Source organism: Oncorhynchus clarkii, chromosome 13 (genome assembly GCF_045791955.1).
Source record: "Oncorhynchus clarkii lewisi isolate Uvic-CL-2024 chromosome 13, UVic_Ocla_1.0, whole genome shotgun sequence".
Classification (NCBI taxonomy): Eukaryota; Metazoa; Chordata; class Actinopteri; order Salmoniformes; family Salmonidae; genus Oncorhynchus; species Oncorhynchus clarkii.
The window spans coordinates 48,890,467-48,910,053 of NC_092159.1; the positions used below are offsets into that span (position 1 = coordinate 48,890,467).

General features: G+C 43.6%; 1 protein-coding gene across 1 annotated transcript in view; it reads right to left on the reverse strand.

Moving 5' to 3' along the window:
* LOC139364955 (RNA binding protein fox-1 homolog 3-like) overlaps nt 1–19,587 on the reverse strand; it is a 409,389-nt gene that overhangs the window by 215,262 nt on the left and 174,540 nt on the right. Inside the window, exon 5 of the mRNA XM_071102230.1 lies at nt 86–169. Within this exon, the coding sequence (XP_070958331.1) occupies nt 86–107 (22 nt within the window). The 5' untranslated portion in view covers nt 108–169. The remainder of the gene's footprint in view (nt 1–85; nt 170–19,587) is intronic.

Here is a 19,587-nt window from a genome sequence, read left to right on the forward strand (position 1 = left end):
GTGTGTGTGTGTGTGTGTGTGTGTGTAATAGAGAGGCAGGTAGAGAGAGAGAGTGTGTTGGAGAGAGAGAGGCAGAGGGACGTACCTGCCCAGCTGGGGGTCTCCATGTACAGGTAACGCCGGACGGGCCAAAGCTGGGAGATTCACTCACTGTTGATACTAACGAACCCTGTAGACACAAGGCAACACATCCTCCGTTTAGACAGGAGGACCAAGGCAGGCAGTTGCAGACATTTACATTTCTCAGACATTTACAACGAGTCAAATGTGTGTGTGTTTATTTTGTTTGCGCGTGTGTCCCTGCCTGCCTGCCTGCTTGCCTGCGTGTGTGTTGTTTAAGTGTGTGAGTGCTCTCCTACTGTGAATGTTTCTGCTGAGCTGTGTATCTGAGCAGGCCTCAGGTTGGCTGGAGCCCAGCAGCCCAGCCGGTGAACCACAGAGAAAACTGCATTGATTTCATCCCCCAGAAATCCCATCTCGCTGAGCCCGCCTTCTCACCCCGCCCTCCTCCCAATTAAGCATTTGCAGGGAGCCATGCCAACACAATTAGTCATTTATCAAAAGTAATTAAAAGCAATTTCTTCTCTGTTGTTGATTGGGAATTGACTAATTGTTGAGACTGTACAAATGGGGATAAATAAACCAGGGAATGAATGAATTTTACATCAACTTGGAGGAAAGCATAAACACTGTAAAATGAGTCCTCGACATCTGGCTCTGTGATTCCTCTCAACATGATTACGACTGCAAAAACTGAACCAGTTGTTCATGACATTCTGATACACAACAAGTCAAAGCCAGTAAATAATATATTAGAAACAACATATTGACTAACTGACTTAGAGTTCTGCTGCTAGAAATAGAGAGGGGCTGGTAAGAACTATGGCTGCTTTTCTGTCAAGTCGAGACATATCCCACTGGGCACAATTCAACGTTAATTCCACGTTGGTTCGACATAAATTCATTAAAATGAAGTGGAAACATTGTTGATTCAACCAGTGTGTGCCCAGTGGGATGTTTCCTCGGATGGACCAACAAAGATATTTCATTTGGTAAATATCAACATTTAAGCCCGATATTCATAAAGAAAACACAAGATCGCAAGCAAGGCAACCTGGGGAGGGAAAACCAAAAGACCATTCAGCAGTAGAGGTTAGAGTTCGTCTGTTCAGTGAAGCCAAGCAATACCATTTCAACATTATCGGTAACAACCCCTGAATGCACCATTACCTTCTATAAGGGCAGAATTAAATGTCAGAATTGATTTGGGGAGGGAGGGCTGAGATATAAGCGGGCAGCTCTGGCGGCCATTTTGTTCCAGCGCGGCCCTGTATTTGGTCTCCCTGGATCATTAGCAGACGAAGCAGAGAGAAGGGCTGGAAACACATGAAGGAGGTGTGGGCACCCATCACAACTGTCTCCGTTGACAGGGGATGAAATCAGAAACAGGGAAGAGAGGAAGAGTGAGAGAACCCTAAATGAAAAAGGAACTATGCACGCAGAATGCCAGACGAGTTCTTTAAATGTCCCACTGCTTTGTAAATAAGTTAGTTAGCTAAACAAATACCTGGCTTTGTTCTGAGCCGATCACTTTACTAACCAAGGCTTCTTCCGGTGCCAACAAATGGAGCCGTTGCTTCAATGAGGCGATTAGATTATCCCTTTGAAGGCTGCAGTTGGACAAGCAATTCTATCATTGCCTGGGAACACAAAAATAATTGGGCAACAGTGGGAAAAGTGTGATATTCACGCCTCTACTGAGACTGAACCATGCCTGGAATATCTAATGGAGCCTTTCACTCTCTCCTGCCTTGTTTGGATTCCCATTCATCATGAAAAACTCAATTACTTATGTTCCCTAACATGCATGGTTATTAATGCTCTAATTATGCTTCTCCCTCTAATCTTTTGCCTTGCAATTTGGGTGATATACCGTATGTGTGAACAACATGGCAGGTCCCATAGAAGTGAAAGCTGAATTAGGAATTGTTGTGCTATAAAGCACCTTCTCTTGGGAGCCATCGGCGAGATAGAGAGAGCCTGTCATTGGTTGTCTATACATGGGGATTTATGTAAGCCCACTGAGCATGTGTGTGCATATGCGTTCTCCCTAAGTATGTCATGTATGCACAGGGCTGAATAATCAGTTGCTAATACAGTTACCCACTAATATTATATAGCTAATAGCTCATAGCCTTCCAATATGACAACATGATTTAATCAAACCCCAAACTAGCCCCCTATAACTTCCTCTGGTTCCTATTAAGTCGGCCCTGACAGCTTTAGAGGGGTGAAATAATTTGGGAGGTTTTGAAGATGCCTGTGAGAGCCTTGGGGAGCCCCTGCAGAGTGGCTGTGGAGGCCCTGTACTGCCTGCAGCCATGACTGTTCTTCAAGGCTTCTCCTCTGAGCATTTTTACAACAGCACAAATTAGGAGGAAGGAATGCCTCTGTCAGTGCAGCCCAGACAGCCAACTTGGGCAGAAACTTGGATGACAATGAAGAAACGGAGGGCGTCATAAACTGCGGAAAATAAGCTCTCACTTTCAAACGTTTACGGCAGCTCAAATATCTAATGATACCTCTCATAGCTTTTAATCTTTAATGTGAAAAATTAATCATCCCATTCATTATTTTAATAGCTGTCATTTTTCTCTCCCTAAAGTGATGATTTATAACCATTAAGCCCCACGTCAGCTTGTGTGAGAGGGATTTATAGTAATGTTTGCACCAGGTAGCCTCCAACCATATTTCATTACTCTGACAAGCCATTAAAATGCCCTGATGATTAAACAACAGCTCTGAGGTCAGTGTGTATGGCTGTTAACTTACACTGTATACACCAGGCTGGGGATTGAGACAGACACACAGCATCTCTTCTCTCCCTCCAGACTGTGTGTGAATGTATGGATGTGGTGTATCTCATTCTATACAGTGGGGGGGATGAGAGAGTCACTACCACTGAGGGAGAATGGTATAAAGATACGCCAGAGATACAAAGACATTGCTGTGTTACTGGGCGACTAGAGTCGTGGTGCTTTCTGCTAAAGAGGTTTTGCACCATGAAGGAGACTAGGTAGATATTTTAAAGGAACTGTGGAAGCAAAACATTGAGTAGTTTGTTTATTTGGTGATGGAGACGAGGTTGTGCTTTAAGTGGCATAGACCTAACCTGCCCATTTTGCTTGGGGAAAAGCAGCCCTCAAAATGGATCCCCTTTGGATCCAGTAGGAGAGGAGAGGAGAGGAGAGGAGAGGAGAGGAGAGGAGAGGAGAGGAAAGGAGAGGAGGAGAGTGAACGGCAGGCCTGGAAGAGCTACGTAGCTGGGGGAGGATTTACCTCCCCTGCATGTTCTATGATACATACACGTCTAATATCCAGGGTCCAGCGGTCACAATTGATCACCGATGCTGTGTCTGACACTGACTGACAGCGGCTGTAATTGCTATGTTTGCTTTGGGAGTAGAGCAGGGGAACAGAGCAGGGGAACAGAGCAGGACCGAGCGGTCCAAACACACTGGGCTCCCTCCTCACTGCATTACTACAGTCCAAAACCCCAGGAGCCCCACTCTGGACATTACATCATAGATTGGACTACACATAGCTGAGGACAAGGGAAAAGTGTCTGATACTGGATGTGTGAAGAATATACAAGGACATTGTCAAAACTTTGGTTGTGGTGTTGGATGACTCCATTTTTTATACATGTTCATCTAACAAAATCTGATTTTGTACATATTTATTTTAATCAGATGCGATTTAAAATCCTGTGTTGATATCTTTGTGTCTAGGCTGCATGGCAGTCATGTTTTCAGAGAATAGTTTTTGTCTATCAGTTCTCTCATTTAATGTCTGTGGTACCTGTGCTGTAAGTCTAGCTCTCTAGATCCCTTTACAGCAGGGGTATTCAGGGGTCGCTGGGGAACTCCATTGGAAAAATATACGTTTTTTGAGAACAATAAATTCAATTATTTTTGGTGTGTCATTAGATTTGGGGTGGGGTCGCGAGAAATTATTGGGAAAAAGATTGAAAACCTTTGGTTTGAATACCATTGGTTTGAATACCATTGGTTTGAATACCATTGGTTTGAATGCCATTGGTTTGAATACCATTGGTTTGAATGCCATTGGTTTGAATGCCATTGGTTTGAATACCATTGGTTTGAATGCCATTGGTTTGAATGCCATTGGTTTGAATACCATTGGTTTGAATGCCATTGGTTTGAATGCCATTGGTTTGAATACCATTGGTTTGAATGCCATTGGTTTGAATACCATTAGTTTGAATACCATTAGTTTGAATGTCATTGGTTTGAATACCATTGGTTTGAATGCCATTGGTTTGAATACCATTGGTTTGCAGGCTATAGCATAGTATACATGTAGAAGAGAATATATCAGCTCCTTTCAAATGAGTTAGAGAAAAATACTGTTGTTTTGTCCCTGATGAAAAGCAGAGAAATGCATCTCATTTGCAATGGTTAACGCAAATGTAGGCATACGAATGTTAATTACCACTACAAATACAACAGTGGTAACAAGGAAAAATCTACTTACACATGTAGCGTGATGCCATTCCCAATAACACTTTTGTCTACGTGAAACAGGATGTTTAGCACCCAGCTGTAGTGTGAAGCTGTGGATGCATGGGGAAATGGTACTTGTAACTCAGAGTATTTTCTTTTGCAACTTTGCAAGTTTTTTATCTATCGGCAAGGCACATTAAATCCCAACTGGTCAGACTCTAGGCTTCTGATGCCTGGCTTTAGTCATGAATCAAACCACTGCAGAAATGAAAGCAGTTTAGAAGGCTGCCAAGATTCTACTCAAACAAGTTAGTGATTAAAAATACATGTCAAAATAATATTTTTGTGACAACAAGTTCTCCAAAATTCTTGTTGAACTTCTAATGTTCCCGGCTATGACTTCAAAGGGGAAATTAAATATTAAAGCTATTATCTAAGACTCTCTTAATGTTATCTAAGGTTAAGTTATATATATATATATATAATGCCGACCTTCACAACTATTTTACGTAATAGAGTCCAATTTTGGAGGAGGAACATGATCAAGGGGGAACTGATCCGCTATGTAGACCCACAACCTATGTGACATACTCCATTCATTTCATACTCCTTTGTGGACCACATTATGCATAGAATGTTCTGCATACGATATGTAATCGGTAACACCCTGTATTTCACCTCGGTCTAGTTTGATTTCTCTGCTGCTGGCTGTCTCTATCTGGCATGATATTCACAGACTAGGCCTGGTGTACCAACATCATAATGATTACTTTCACCTTGTAGCTGGAGTTTTGCTGTTCTGAATGTGAAATATCATTGCAGCCACTGCACCCGATACCATAACCTCTATCACTACTGTTTACCCAACTGTAAAATGGTAAATAACTAAGCATTTGAGCGAGGTTAGTGTAGCCAGAAAGCGAGTTGAAAGCCCGGGCTCTGATAAATTTGTCGGAAAAATGCTCCTGGAGTATTTGTCGTCGACTGTGCATCAGTGAGGAGCTGGCCTGGGATTTGAGTCTTGCTGAAGCCAAGCAAAGCATGCCAGATCACTAATTGCACAATTTAAAACCAAAGTCCCTGGCAGCTTGTCGTTTGCAACAGAGGGAAGAGCCATTGCTTAATCAGTGAGCTCAACACAGATCTACCCAGCTCTCTGTTGAGATACTAGAGTTGTATGATGGAGAGTCCCTCCAAGCTCTGAGTCAATACCAAGAGCTAAGACAATGTATATATACAGTAACTGGTGTCAACTCCGTAATGACAGCCTAGAACGTACTTCAAGGTGGTTATGGCTGTAGAATGACTGAGATGATGCACATGAATCGATAGCAGCTAATCAGGTTGGCATCAGGTGATTGGATGAGTGTTCATTAAGGGTTGTTATGGAAACTGGTAATCGCCTGAAGGAAGAAGGTAATGATTTTCATAACCCTCTAAATACTGCATATGGTTTCTGAGCTCATAGGAGTCATAATCTGATCAGAATAACGATGCAGTTATTTTTCCTAACGGACATAGACATTGATCATTTCTGAGGTGGGGAGATGTAAAACTCTGTCTAGTACTGGCGGTTTCCAGCTAGGCCAAAATAAAACATGTCTTGCACTATACCAATGCTTTTTTGGATTCATTTGATCCATAAAACAATGTTTGGAGATAATAGTTGAAATATGCTTCTTTGCCGCTTTCTTCAACAGGGCCCCTGGAGTTAAATGAATTCCAGTAAGGCCAGCACATATACTTCTCAGTAAGAATGCTTAGAAGTCTGTAAATCTAAGTGCTAAAACGCATTACTGTGGTACACTGTTCCTGCAACTTGACTGTTGAGACAAACTGTTAACACTTGTAGCAACACTGGCTAGTGGAGATGAAAGTGTTCTGGTGGTGAGGACATTAGCTAGCTGTGAAAGAGAGAGTGACAGGCCAGCCAAGGCACACACTACTCTCCATGCGAACAGTTTAACTAGCACTAGTAGGGCTGGTCCACTGGCCCTCTAGAGGCAGACATACTGCCATTCTATTGTTCAGATGGACTTCTGCTCTGCTCTGAGCTGGGCCTAACGACATAACACACTCCATCAGCGACAGAGCAGGAAAAACACTGTCCCTCATGCATCACACACATGCGCGCGCACCCTCACACAAGCACACACAAGCACAGACTCACGCACAGAAAGACAGCCCCGCAGTCAATTCCTCAGTGAAGCAACATCCGTCTCATTTTCACTCCTCTCTCTCTCTCTCTCTCTCTCTCTCTCTCTCTCTCTCTCTCTCCAAGAAAGATGCGGCACTGAGGGCCTTGAATTAAAAAGCCACTATGTAAAACCATAGAGGGATGCCATTTTGAAAAAGTGTTTCATCAATGGAAATCATATTAACATGATAAAGGGCAGATTGGGAGGCGAGGGGCATTGATTCAGATGACGCTCCTCCAGTCCACGCCGCCATGTCCACTTCAGACATGTTAATGAATCACAACACAACGTAGGATGGGAGATAGAGAGAGAAAGAGAGAGAGAGAGAGAGAGAGAGAGATGAAGGGAAGGAGACAGAGAGAGAGAGATTAAGGGGAGGAGACAGACAGAGAGAGAGAGAGATGGAGGGAAGGAGAAAGAGAAAGAGAGAGAGAGAGAGATGGAGGGAAGGAGACAGAGAGAGATGGAGGCAAGGAGACAGAGAGAGAGAGATTAAGGGGAGGAGACAGACAGAGAGAGAGAGAGATGGAGGGAAGGAGAAAGAGAAAGAGAGAGAGAGAGAGAGATGGAGGGAAGGAGACAGAGAGAGATGGAGGCAAGGAGACAGAGAGAGAGAGAGATGAAGGGAAGGAGACAGAGAGAGAGAGAGAGAGATAGAGGGAAGGAGACAGAGAGAGAGAGAGATGGAGGGAAGGAGACAGAGAGAGAGAGAGAGAGATGGAGGGAAGGAGAGCAATGGAGGGAAGGAGACAGAGAGAGAGACAGAGACAGAGACAGAGAGCGAGAGATGGAGGGAAGGAGATAGAGAGAGAGAGAGAGAGAAGGGTGGGGTCAAAGAAGCAGAAGAAGAGTGTGGAGGTGGAGAGGAATGTAGCAGCACTTAGGTAGGGGGCATTTCTGGACACTGGGTTTGATGTTAGGCAGTCAGGGCAGAGGGCTGCTGACAAGGCCGTTCTGAGTGGACTGAACCAAAGCCTGGTGTAAAGAGGTGTGGCTGTGGCGGAGTGTTACAGAGACTACCCTACTCCCTCTGTTGTACAGGACTACACACAGGCTGCTGACAAGGCCGTTCTGAGTGGACTGAACCAAAGCCTGGTGTAAAGAGGTGTGGCTGTGGCGGAGTGTTACAGAGACTACCCTACTCCCTCTGTTGTACAGGACTACACACAGGCTGCCTGGGTGAGCCAGCATCCAATGGTTCACACACACACACACACACACACACACCATAGGCTGCGACATGAAAGTGACAAGTCCATCGCTGCCAGGCCAAACAGTGGATGTACTTATCAGAGAACACATGGTAGACAGAGAGCGGCCACAACACAGAGACAGCTGGGTCATTATCAACTCACCTTCAATTAACTGTCCTTGGCACACAGCATTACAAACAGCCATGAGACATATTCATTCCAAATAAACCCATTCAAAATGACTCCTCACTAAGGATCAGGTGGATTCTTTTGAGGAGCCCAAATAAAACTTTGTCAACATAAAACGCATTCTTCATCAAAGGACGGACTCAAACGGATTATGATCAATTGCTTGCCATGCTACAGAGAGGAGGGACTGGAAGAAGAAGAAGAAGAAGATATCTCGAAAAGGAGTGTGGGAGAGGAGGAGGCCTCTTTTGGAGTGTGATGGCGCAGCACCTTTGTTAAATATGAATAATTAAGTGGGAAAATGAAAGTGTTTCATCTCTATTAGGATCAGCAAATAGGACTATGATACATAATTGAGAGTAGTTTCACTTTAATAGAATGAACAGAAGTAATTTGGTATTGGAATGTGCAGGGGTGATTTAGCCAAAAGAAAGTGTATTATTAGGTTTAATAGAATACCTACACATGATCAATGTCATGAGTGGAGCTGGTAGTGTGTCTCGGCTTCTCCAGATGATTAGCGTAATAGAATAATGGCCTGATGAATTCACATTGCTCCGGCATTGATTACAGAGAGCGCCACACATTATTCATGCCGAGTGCAGCTACACAGACCATTCATTACGCCTCTAATACATGTGACATAACAGCTGCATGACACATTATACAGGATGCAGACTGACTGTGTCTTTGTTTGAACCTGCTCTGCCAAGGATCAGGGCAGCAGGTACCCTGGTGGTTAGAGTGTTGGGCTACTAACCGAGAAGTCATCGGTTCGAATACCCGAGTTGACAAAGTGAAAAATCTGTCGATGTACCCTTGAGCAAGGCACTTAACCCTAATTGCTCCAGGGGTACCGTACAGCTATGGCTTACCCTGTAAAACAACACATTTCACTACACCTATCTGGTTTATGTGACATACACTTTTATGTGTGTGACATACACTTGGACACTTTTAAGAATGAGAACTCCTTTAAGACTGCTTCGATAAGCATTCCAGGTGAAGCTGGTTGAGAGAATGCCAAGAGTGTGCAAAGCTATCATCAAGGCAAAGAGCTGCTACTTTAAATATAAAATAGATTTGGATTTGTTTAACACTTTTTTGTTCACTACATGGTTCCATTTTTGTGTTATTATATACAGTTGAAGTCGGAAGTTTACATACACCTTAGCCAAATAGATTTAAACTCAGTTTTTCACAATTCATGACATTTAATCCTAGTAAAAATTCCCTGTCTTAGGTAAGTTAGGATCACCACTTTATTTTAAGAATGTGAAATGTCAGAATAATAGTAGAGAGACTGATTGTGGGTCAGAAGTTTACATACACTCAATTAGTATTTGGTAGCATTGCCTTTAAAATGTTTAACTTGGGTCAAATGTTTCGGGTAGCCTTCCACAAGCTTCCCACAATAATTTGGGTGAATCTTGGCTCATTCCTCCTGACAGAGCTGGTGTAACGGAGTCAGGTTTGTAGGCCTACTTGCTCTCACACGCTTTTTCAGTTCTGCCCACAAATGCACTATAGAATTGAGGTCAGGGCTTTAAAGTGGCTTTGTGATGGCCACTTTAATACCTTGACTTTGTTTTCCTTAAGCCATTTTGCCACAACTTTGGAAGTATGTGTGGGGTCATTGTCCATTCGGAAGACCCATTTACGACCAAGCTTCCTAAATGATGTCTTGAGATGTTGCTTCAATGTATCCACATACTTTTCCTGCCTCATGATGCCATCTATTTTGTGAAGTGCACTAGTCCCTCCTGCACCAAAGCACCCCCACAACATGATGCTGCCCCCCCCGTGCTTCACGGTTGAGATGGTGTTCTTCGCCTTGCATGGCTCCCCCTTTTTCCTCCAAACATAACGATGGTCATTATGGCCAATCAGTTCTATTTTTGATTCATCAGACCAGAGGACATTTCTCCAAAAAGTACGATCTTTGTCCCAATGTGAAGTTGCAAATCGTAGTCTGTCTTTTTTATGGCGGTTTTGGAGCAGTGGCTTCTTCCTGGCTGAGTGGCCTTTCAGGTTATGTCGATATAGGACTTGTTTTACTGTGAATATAGAAACTTTTGTACCCGTTTCCTCCAGCATCTTCATAAGGTCCTTTGCTGTTGTTCTGGGATTGATTTGCACCTTTCGCACCAAAGTATGTTAATCTCTAGGAGACAGAATGCGTCTCCTTCCTGAGCGGTATGACGGCTGCGTCATCCCATGGTATTTATACTTGCATACTATTGTATGTACAGTCGTGGCCAAAAGTTTTGAGAATGACACAAATATTAATTTTCACAACGTCTGCTGCCTCAGTTTGTATGATGGCAATTTGCATATACTCCAGAACGATATGAAGAGTGATCAGGTGAATTGCAATTAAATGCAAAGTCCCACTTTGCCATAAAAATGAACTGAATCCCCAAAAAACATTTCCACTGCATTTCAGCCCTGCCACAAAAGGACCAGCTGACATCATGTCAGTGATTCTCTCGTTAACACAGGTGTGAGTGTTGACGAGTACAAGGCTGGGGATCACCCTGTCATGCTGATTGAATTTGAATGACAGACTGTAAGCTTCAAAAGGAGGGTGGTGTTTGGAATCATTGTTCTTCCTCTGTCAATCACAGTTATCTGCAAAGGAAACACATGCCGTCATCATTGCTTTGCACAAAAAGGGCTTCACAGGCAAGGATATTGCTGCCAGTAAGATTGCACCGATTGCATCGGATCATCAAGAACTTCAAGGCGAGCGGTTCAATTGTTGTGAAGAAAACTTCACGGCGCCCAAGAAAGTCCGGCAAGCACCAGGACCGTCTCCTAAAGTTGATTCAGTTGTGGATCGGGGCACCAGCAGTACAGAGCTTGCTCAGGAATGGCAGCAGGCAGGTGTGAGTCCATCTGCACGCACAGTGAGGCAAAGACTTTTGGAGGATGGCCTGGTGTCAAGAAGGGCAGCAAAGAAGCCACTTCTCTCCAGGAAAAACATCAGGGACAGCCTGATATTCTGCAAAAGGTACAGGGATTGGACTGCTGAGGACTGGGGTAAAGTAATTTTCTCTGATGAATCCCCTTTCCGATTGTTTGGGGCATCCGGAAAAAAGCTTGTCCGGAGAAGACAAGGTGAGCGCTACCATCAGTCCTGTGTCATGCCAACAGTAAAGCATCCTGAGACCATTCATGTGTGGGGCTGCTTCTCAACCAAGGGAGTGAGCTCACTCACAATTTTGCCTAAGAACACATAATGGTACCAACACATCCTTCGAGAGCAACTTCTCTCAACCATCCAGGAACAGTTTGGTGATGAACAATGCTTTTTCCAGCATGATAGAGCACCTTGCCATAAGGCAAAAGTGATAACTAAGTGGCTCGGAGGAACAAAACATCGATATTTTGGGCCCATGGCCAGGAAACTCCCCAGACCTTAATCCCATTGAGAACTTGTGGTCAATCCTCAAGAGGCAGGTGGACAAACAAAAACCCACAAATTCTGACAAACTCCAAGCATTGATTATGCAAGAATGGGCTGCCATCAGTCAGGATGTGGCCCAGAAGTTAATTGACAGCATGCCAGGGCAGATTGCACAGGTCTTGAAAAAGAAGTCAACACTGCAAATATTGACTCTTTATAAAAACTTAATGTAACTGTCAATAAAAGCCTTTGACACTTATGAAATGCTTGTAAGTATACTTCACTATTCCATAGTAACATCTGACAAAAATATCTATAGACACTGAAGCAGCAATCTTTGTGGAAATTAATATTTGTGTCATTCTCAAAACTTTTGGCGACGACTATACAGGTGAACGTGGTACCTTCAGGCGTTTGGACATTGCTCCCAAGGATGAACCAGACTTGTAGTGGTCTTTTTTCTGAGGTCTTGGCTGATTTCTATTGATTTTCCCATGATGTCAAGCAAAGAGGCACTGACTTTGAAGGTAGACATTGAAATACATCCACAGGTACACCTCCTATTGACGCAAAATATCAGAAGCTTCTAAAGCCATGATTTTCTGGAATTTTCCAAGCTGTTAAAAGTCACAGTCAACTTAGTGTATGTAAACTTCTGACCCACTGGAATTGTGATACAGTGAATTATAAGTGAATAATATGTCTGTAAACAATTTTTTGAAAAATGACTTGTGTCATGCACAGTAGATGTCCTAACCGACTTGACAAAACTATAGTTTGTTAACAAGACATTTGTGGAGTGGTTGAAAAACTAGTTTTAATGACTCCAACCTAAGATTATGTAAACGTCCGACTAAAACTGTATCTATTTGTTTTATGTAATGGTCTGGCCCAGTGAGACTAAGGATTATGCTAAAGTAGGTGCAGCAGTGGTACACAGAGGAACATCCAGCACACAGCTGCTGTGCTGCTACAGCATGGACGGATACTCAGAACCTTCCAGGAAAACATTCAAGAGTTTAACTCCAGTAGCAATGTGACCCCTTGGATGTGCTGTAAACAAACAGCACAGCCATTTTATAAACATGAACCCATGACAGCGTCCTGCCAGTCGGTCCGTATTCAGGGGACGGCTGTCTAGCAGAAAGAGAAGGGTCTTTATCACTTCAAAGGCGCCTGTCCCTCCGGCGTCTCTGGGTTGCCATGACTGGTGCTCCGCTCCCTCGCTCGTCCCTCTTTTGCTGCATTTGTCCAATCTTGGAAAGCCCAGAGTCAGGAAACACAAGGTCTTTTCAAAGTTAGTCAACAGGCCTTTGATGGCCAGCCAACGGAGTCAGCAACCCTGCGACAAGGTGCTGGGCCATTATCATTCAATAGACAGACGGGATTTTGCATATTTAACAGGAAATTTCAATTAGCTTTTTTGACTCGGGGCATTATGCAGGGTCTCTGTACAATAAACCCACCAGCACCTTGCCAATTTGTTGTTTGGGTTTTTTCATTTTGGTGGAAAAATGCATTTTTGTTTGTGCTATGCACAGTACATTCAAAACATACAGGAAAATAAAATGGTTTGTCTGTTTGTTGACAAGACAATTGAACAAACGGTTGAAGTTAAATGTTTTCTTTCTTTTCTCATATTTTTCTATGAACCTCATAAAGAAAGAACATACAACTGTCCCATTCCATTATCTTCTATAATAGTGGAACCAATATAGGTAAAACATTGAATTCAGACAAAGGCATATTATTAGCTTGGTCAGTGTCAAGAGCAGCAGCAGGTCTAGAAAGATCCATGGGACACCTCATCTCGCCACCACAGTGTCTCCATGTCCATTCTGATAGGGACACATCACCTTCGCAACACAGTGTCTCCATGTCCATTCTGATAGGGACACATCACCTCGTCACCACAGTGTCTTCATGTCCATTCTGATAGGGACACCTCACCTCACCACCACTGTGTCTCCATGTCCATTCTGATAGGGACACCTCACCACCACAGTGTCTCCATGTCCATTCTGATAGGGACACCTCACCTCACCACCACAGTGTCTCCATGTCCATTCTGATAGGGACACCTCACCTCACCACCACAGTGTCTCCATGTCCATACACAGTTCCAATAGTCCACATTAAGTTACAACTTGCACGTCATACTTGTATTAACAGTATATTTTGAATGTACTGAATGTACAGCACACTCTCCTATTTCTCTGATGGCTGACTAGTGCTGGAGCTGTTGCTGTTGGGACTGCGGTAGTTGGAGACTGTTCCTGTTCAGAAGATTCCACAGTGGAGCGGCCACCCCTAATGAGTGACAGGCGTTCCCCCTTCTCTCCCCTCTCTGTGGGCTGGCACCCCTCCATCCCTACCTACCTCCCTCTACTCACTTGGCAAGGGCAACCCTTGCAGCGCCACCAGCAGCCCCCACGAGGGCAGCTCCAGAGGACCAGAGTCCCATGGCGAGCTGCTAATGATCCATATGATGGCCGGGGCCAGACATTGTTTAGGCTACATTACCTAGAGAGGGCCGAACAACCATTTGCAATGTCACTTGATAATGGCCCAAAAAACAAATCTCGTAGACCTTCATATGGCTAATTCATTTGTCTGTGCGTCGGGGCACTTCGCCTCTCCCCGCGTCTCTCTTCCTGCCTTCCCTATGCTCTCCAAAACATTTCCAATTGCTGGCAGACAATGGTTTCAGAAAGCAGTAAAAGGCCATTGATCTATTTGCAAATACCCGTCCCCATGCTGCGAAATGCATCTTGCTGTGTTGCGTTAAGCAATTCCACATTTTAATGGGCAGACTATTGATGGCTGATGCCAAAAGACTATGGTATTGACGCACTCAAACGTATCCACAATGAGGTCCAAGGGGGATAGCACCAGCTCAGCACAATAAACAAAGAAAGAGGCATCAAACTGAAAAAGAAGAGTTGCATAATGTTGCAGAGCTCTCATAAAAAGTAACTGTAATGTGTGCCTGGTGATTGACTTTCAGAATCGATGGTAGATCCTAAAGTACGCAGCAGAGCTGTTGCCAATAAACACGTTGACCGGTTGGGCCAGACTACATAGTAATTGCCAATTAGGAACATGTGCATTATTATATGTAATTAGGTGTTGATTAAAATTGGAACATTGCATGCAACAGCTCCAATGAGAGTGATAATAGCTGACTTATGTCCAGACAACATCAGGAGCACAGCCAGATCAACACAAGACTTCTGCTCATTTCTGCAGTTCCTCTGCACCTTATACTGTGCACGTAAAAAAGGAATGATCTCTGGATGAGATAGAGACAAGAAGAAAGACAAATGTTTGTGCTTACATCAAATGTCCTCAGACGAGAGACAACCCAACCACACCAATAAAGCGATCAATGCTAACTTAATCTCTCCCACCACAGTGGCACCCGCTTGCTGTTTCTCAGAGCCAAAATGAAAGAGGAACGTTACCCTGAAGGACTTAAATAAATAAACAGAAATTCAGTCGTATTTTCTTGCCACTATGGCAGTCTTCACAGACACGCTCCAAATATCTATGCAACAGTTCGTATGCTATGTATTCAACAGCGCTGAATAGAAACAGACAAGGTCTTACACTGAGAGGAAGACCTAACACCCTAACACAGTCGTTTAAATAGAGGGAGTGTGTGCGTGAGTGTGTGTATGACTCATCTGTGCCAGGGTCAGTGTGAATGCCCACTGGTTGTGCCAGGGCAGGCTGGGAGTGGAGCGAAGCAGAGCCGGCCCAGTCAAAGGTGCTTTGGGGGATAAGCTGGGTGCCCTGTCTCAAATGGGGACACTTCACTGGGTAAAGCCTGCCTTACAAAGAACGCTTTTCCCCACTGTGAATCTTCATACCTCCATCCAAGCAGAACTAAGGGTGCTGCTCACCAAGATACAAAGGGACAAACTCACACACATGCCCTCTCGAACACATCCAAACCACACACACATGCGCGTGCACACACACACGCATTCAGGCACATGTATACACAGTCACGCAATTATATGCGTGCAGTCGGACACACACACACACACACACACACACACACACACACACACACACACACACACACACACACAGGCACAAGACTGCTCCCTCCTGGCCACACCCTGTGGCTGCACATCGTTGCGTGCTCCTCACAAAGAGACAGAGTGAGGCTGTATGTCATCCGTCTGCAGTTGTGATTTCACTAATGTTCACTCAAATGTCAATGCCTTGAATGACCAGGGATCCCTCATACAAATGTACAGCCCAAAGGCTGTGGGATAGGTAGAGTGTGAGGCCTCTACGGGGGCTGCATGAGGGAACACATATTACACACGTCTGGTGTCTGGGCTTTACAGCAGGCTTCTAAAGGACACAGCTGATATTTCAGACAATGGTCAGAGTAAAAGTCCAACAGTGATGACTGGGTCCTTTGTGTTGTCCTTGGGAGAAATACATAGCTGTGAACACTTCCACATGAAGAGTGTTGATACTGTACACAACCTAACATTTATTAAGTGATTAGAGAATGACTCTGTCTATCATCCCACCTCCACATAAAGAGCGTTGATACTGTACACAACCTAACATTTATTAAGTGATTAGAGAATGACTCTGTCTATCATCCCACCTCCACATGAAGTCACTGTACATCATTAGGTCAAGTTAAGGGAGTCAGTAGTAGGTTAAGAACTTGTAGGCTGACACACACACACACACACACACACACACACACACACACACACACACACACACACACACACACACACACACACACACACACACACACACACACACACACACACACACACACACACACACCTCCAGCATTATCCCCTCATCAGAAGGGATAGCTCCTGCAGTTTCGGGAACAATTTACTGCATGTCATAATCAAATCCCTTTAAAATGGGAACAATTCAGCTATTGCCCGGCGTAATCAAATTAGCCCAAGTCTTTTTGGATTTTCAATTATCTCCAGTCGGAAGAGCACTTTATCCAGAGCGCTGGCTCTGCTCTGAACAGTGACGGGGGCTGACAGCAGCATCCTCACAATTACAGGGAGTCCAGACTAATGTGATGACAAGCTCGCCTGCCTCCGTTACTTAACCTTTCATTTGTGCCGGGGCTCCCTGGCGACCCCACCACCGCCATCATCAGATAGAGCCCCACGCCAGGCCCACTGAGCTGGCCAGCCCACAGCCAACCTCTCCGCTAGGCTAGCCCTGCTCCTCCAGGCTCACCCACTGTGTTGTGTTTACTGCAGCACTGCAACAACAGGAGAGCCCAGAGAAAGAAGGCATCACCCTGATCCTTTGGAGTAAAAAGTACTCAGTGTCACGCCCTGACCTTAGATGTCTCTGTTCTCTATATATTTTGGTTAGGTCAGGGTGTGACTAGGGTGGGTACTTTAGGTTTTTGTATGTCTAGGGTTGTTGTATGTCTAGGGGTTTTGTATGTCTATGTTGGCCTGATATGGTTCCCAATTAGAGACAGCTGTTTATCGTTGTCTCTGACTGGGGATCATATTTAGGCAGGCCTTTTTCCCACTTTCTGGTGTGGGATCTTGTCTATGTGTAGTTAGTTGCCTGTCAGCACTATATTGTATAGCTTCACGTTTCATTTGTTAAATTGTTAGTTTGTTCGGTGTTCATTCTTTTAATAAAGAGAATGTACTCATACCACGCTGAGCCTTGTTCTCCTTCATACGACGAACGTGACACATAGTCCTACTTCTAAAACTAACCTACTGAGAATTGATGAGCTTCACTAGTGTTGAACGCCACTCAGGATCAGAAGTGACATTTGGATATTTTAAGGAAAGACAGAGGAATATCTACAATGGCATGACTAATACTAGCTACCTACTAAGTAGCTTGAATCAATGCTGACCTCTTCCTGGTGTGAATTATTATAGTTTCATTCAACACTAATTCAACCCAGGGACTACAGATGAAAATCTGCTATCTATCTAAATCTGGTGTAATGGCATGTTGTACATGATCCCTGACAAATAAAACATAAATAAGTGCTTTCACTTAATTCAACACTGTTTTAATAATATTGTTTTTATATGTGTAACTGATAATAATCTCTATGTGATTGAATGAGTGATTTGCATTCAAATCATACTTCCTTGTTTGAACGGTACTCTGTGTGTTGAAGAGCAGATGTTCTGGGGTAGCTGGGAAAAACCTGAGAGCCAAATAAATGAATAAATACATGTTTTATCTATCAGCCAAAAGAGGGAACTAAATGAATGTAAGGACGAGGAGTATGACAGAACCAGAACAAAAAAAACGATATTGTCCTGTTTCAAACAAGTGGAGAGAGAAGTGAGAATTAGCCGGTAATTAATTTGTCAGTCTGTATCTCAAAGCCACGTGTGCTCTTCTTAAGATTAAGAGGGTTTTGTAATAAACAGGGAAAGAGGGATTCTGCCTATTTCCTCCTGAAACAATTAGGTGGGTGTTTATTCAGGGGAAAGCTAAGGACGTGTTGCTGATGCAGGCGTTGGTTGGGGAAGTCACTCACTGCATTGTTTACTGTTCATCTCCTCAGATGATTGTGGTTGGCTCCGACACCCCCCCCCCCCCCCCACTCCCACCCAAAACCCAACCAATCTTCATACCTCCATCCAAGCAGAACTAAGGGTGCTGCTCACCAAGTTGCAAAGGGACAAACTCACACACATGCCCTCCCGTATAAATCTGTGCATAAATCCGTGGCACACATTTAGAATCATATGTTACGTTTCGTGGATCTCGATCACACATTTAGAATGATATGTTACGTTTCGTGGATCTCGATCGCTCATTTTGTATGATATGTTCCGAATTACAATTCATATTATATGTTACAAATTTGCAAAATGTACAATGTTACATTTTGGGGTTAGGGTTCGGAGTTAGGGTTAAGGTTAAGGTTAGGAGTTAGGTTAAAGCGTTAGGGTAAGGGTTAGCTAAAAGCGTTAAGGTAAGGGTTACTTCATTTTTTCCCCTAAGTAACAACCTGTCTTATGTAACCATACCGAACGTTACACATCATACTAATTTGAGTGTCCTGGATGTACATTTACTATGTTACATCAGGTCAATGAGACCAGGCTGCCCAACCAAGTGGAAGAGTAACATCTAACATGGGATAGATTAGTCCAGTTCTACTGAAACACTGGATACACCTGTAGGAGCAACATGCACCTGTTGATGTAAAAAAAAACAAGAGCTAAATAACAAGACTTTACATTTAGTGACAATCTTAGTAATGTTAACATAATAATAGCCCAACTATGCATACGCTGAAATTCACACTGTATGTATGTTATTGGAACAATAACTGGAGACCAAACTATTGTGCTCCATTTAGTAATATCTATATTATATGTTATGAGGAAGAGAAATGAGTGAAGTTGGAATACAAAAAGCACAGATTATTTTCTTAGATACACAGGTAGAGGCTACACACAGTCAACACTGTAACATTCCTAAGAGCAAAATAGTTCATTTTATTCAGTTCAGTTGAAACAACACAATTACATTCAACACCATCCTTCTATGTAGATTTGAGGCTAATAATATAATATAAAAAAACAGTATCTATATCCCTTATTCTCACAGACACAGTGCAAGGGTGTGCTTCTTTTCCAGATTGATCACGATAGACACGTCTCCAGGTCACTGCTGCCATCTGCTGGACAGTGTGACCTAATGGAATAGAATGGCAGAGCGAGAATGAACATCCAGCCATAAACCTCATTTAAAACCATAAACCTCCTGGAAGAAGCTTTGTGGTCTTCCTGTGGCCATGAAAACTGTCAGATTGAGGTCAGCCAATGTAATTTAGTCATCGGCTGCATTAATGAATCTGACTGCCTTTGAAACATGTTTTTGAATCATGTGATGAGGGGGACAGAGAGTGACTGCTGGAAATGTAGACTAGAGAGACTGGTAATCTAGCAACACAGAAAAGGCCTGTGCAAAGGAACTCTTGCTTACGTGCATTGTTTTGCCTGGATCAATCCTGTGCTGAACCTTCAATTTGTCCTTCTACTGTTCTAGGAAGATAGCGATAG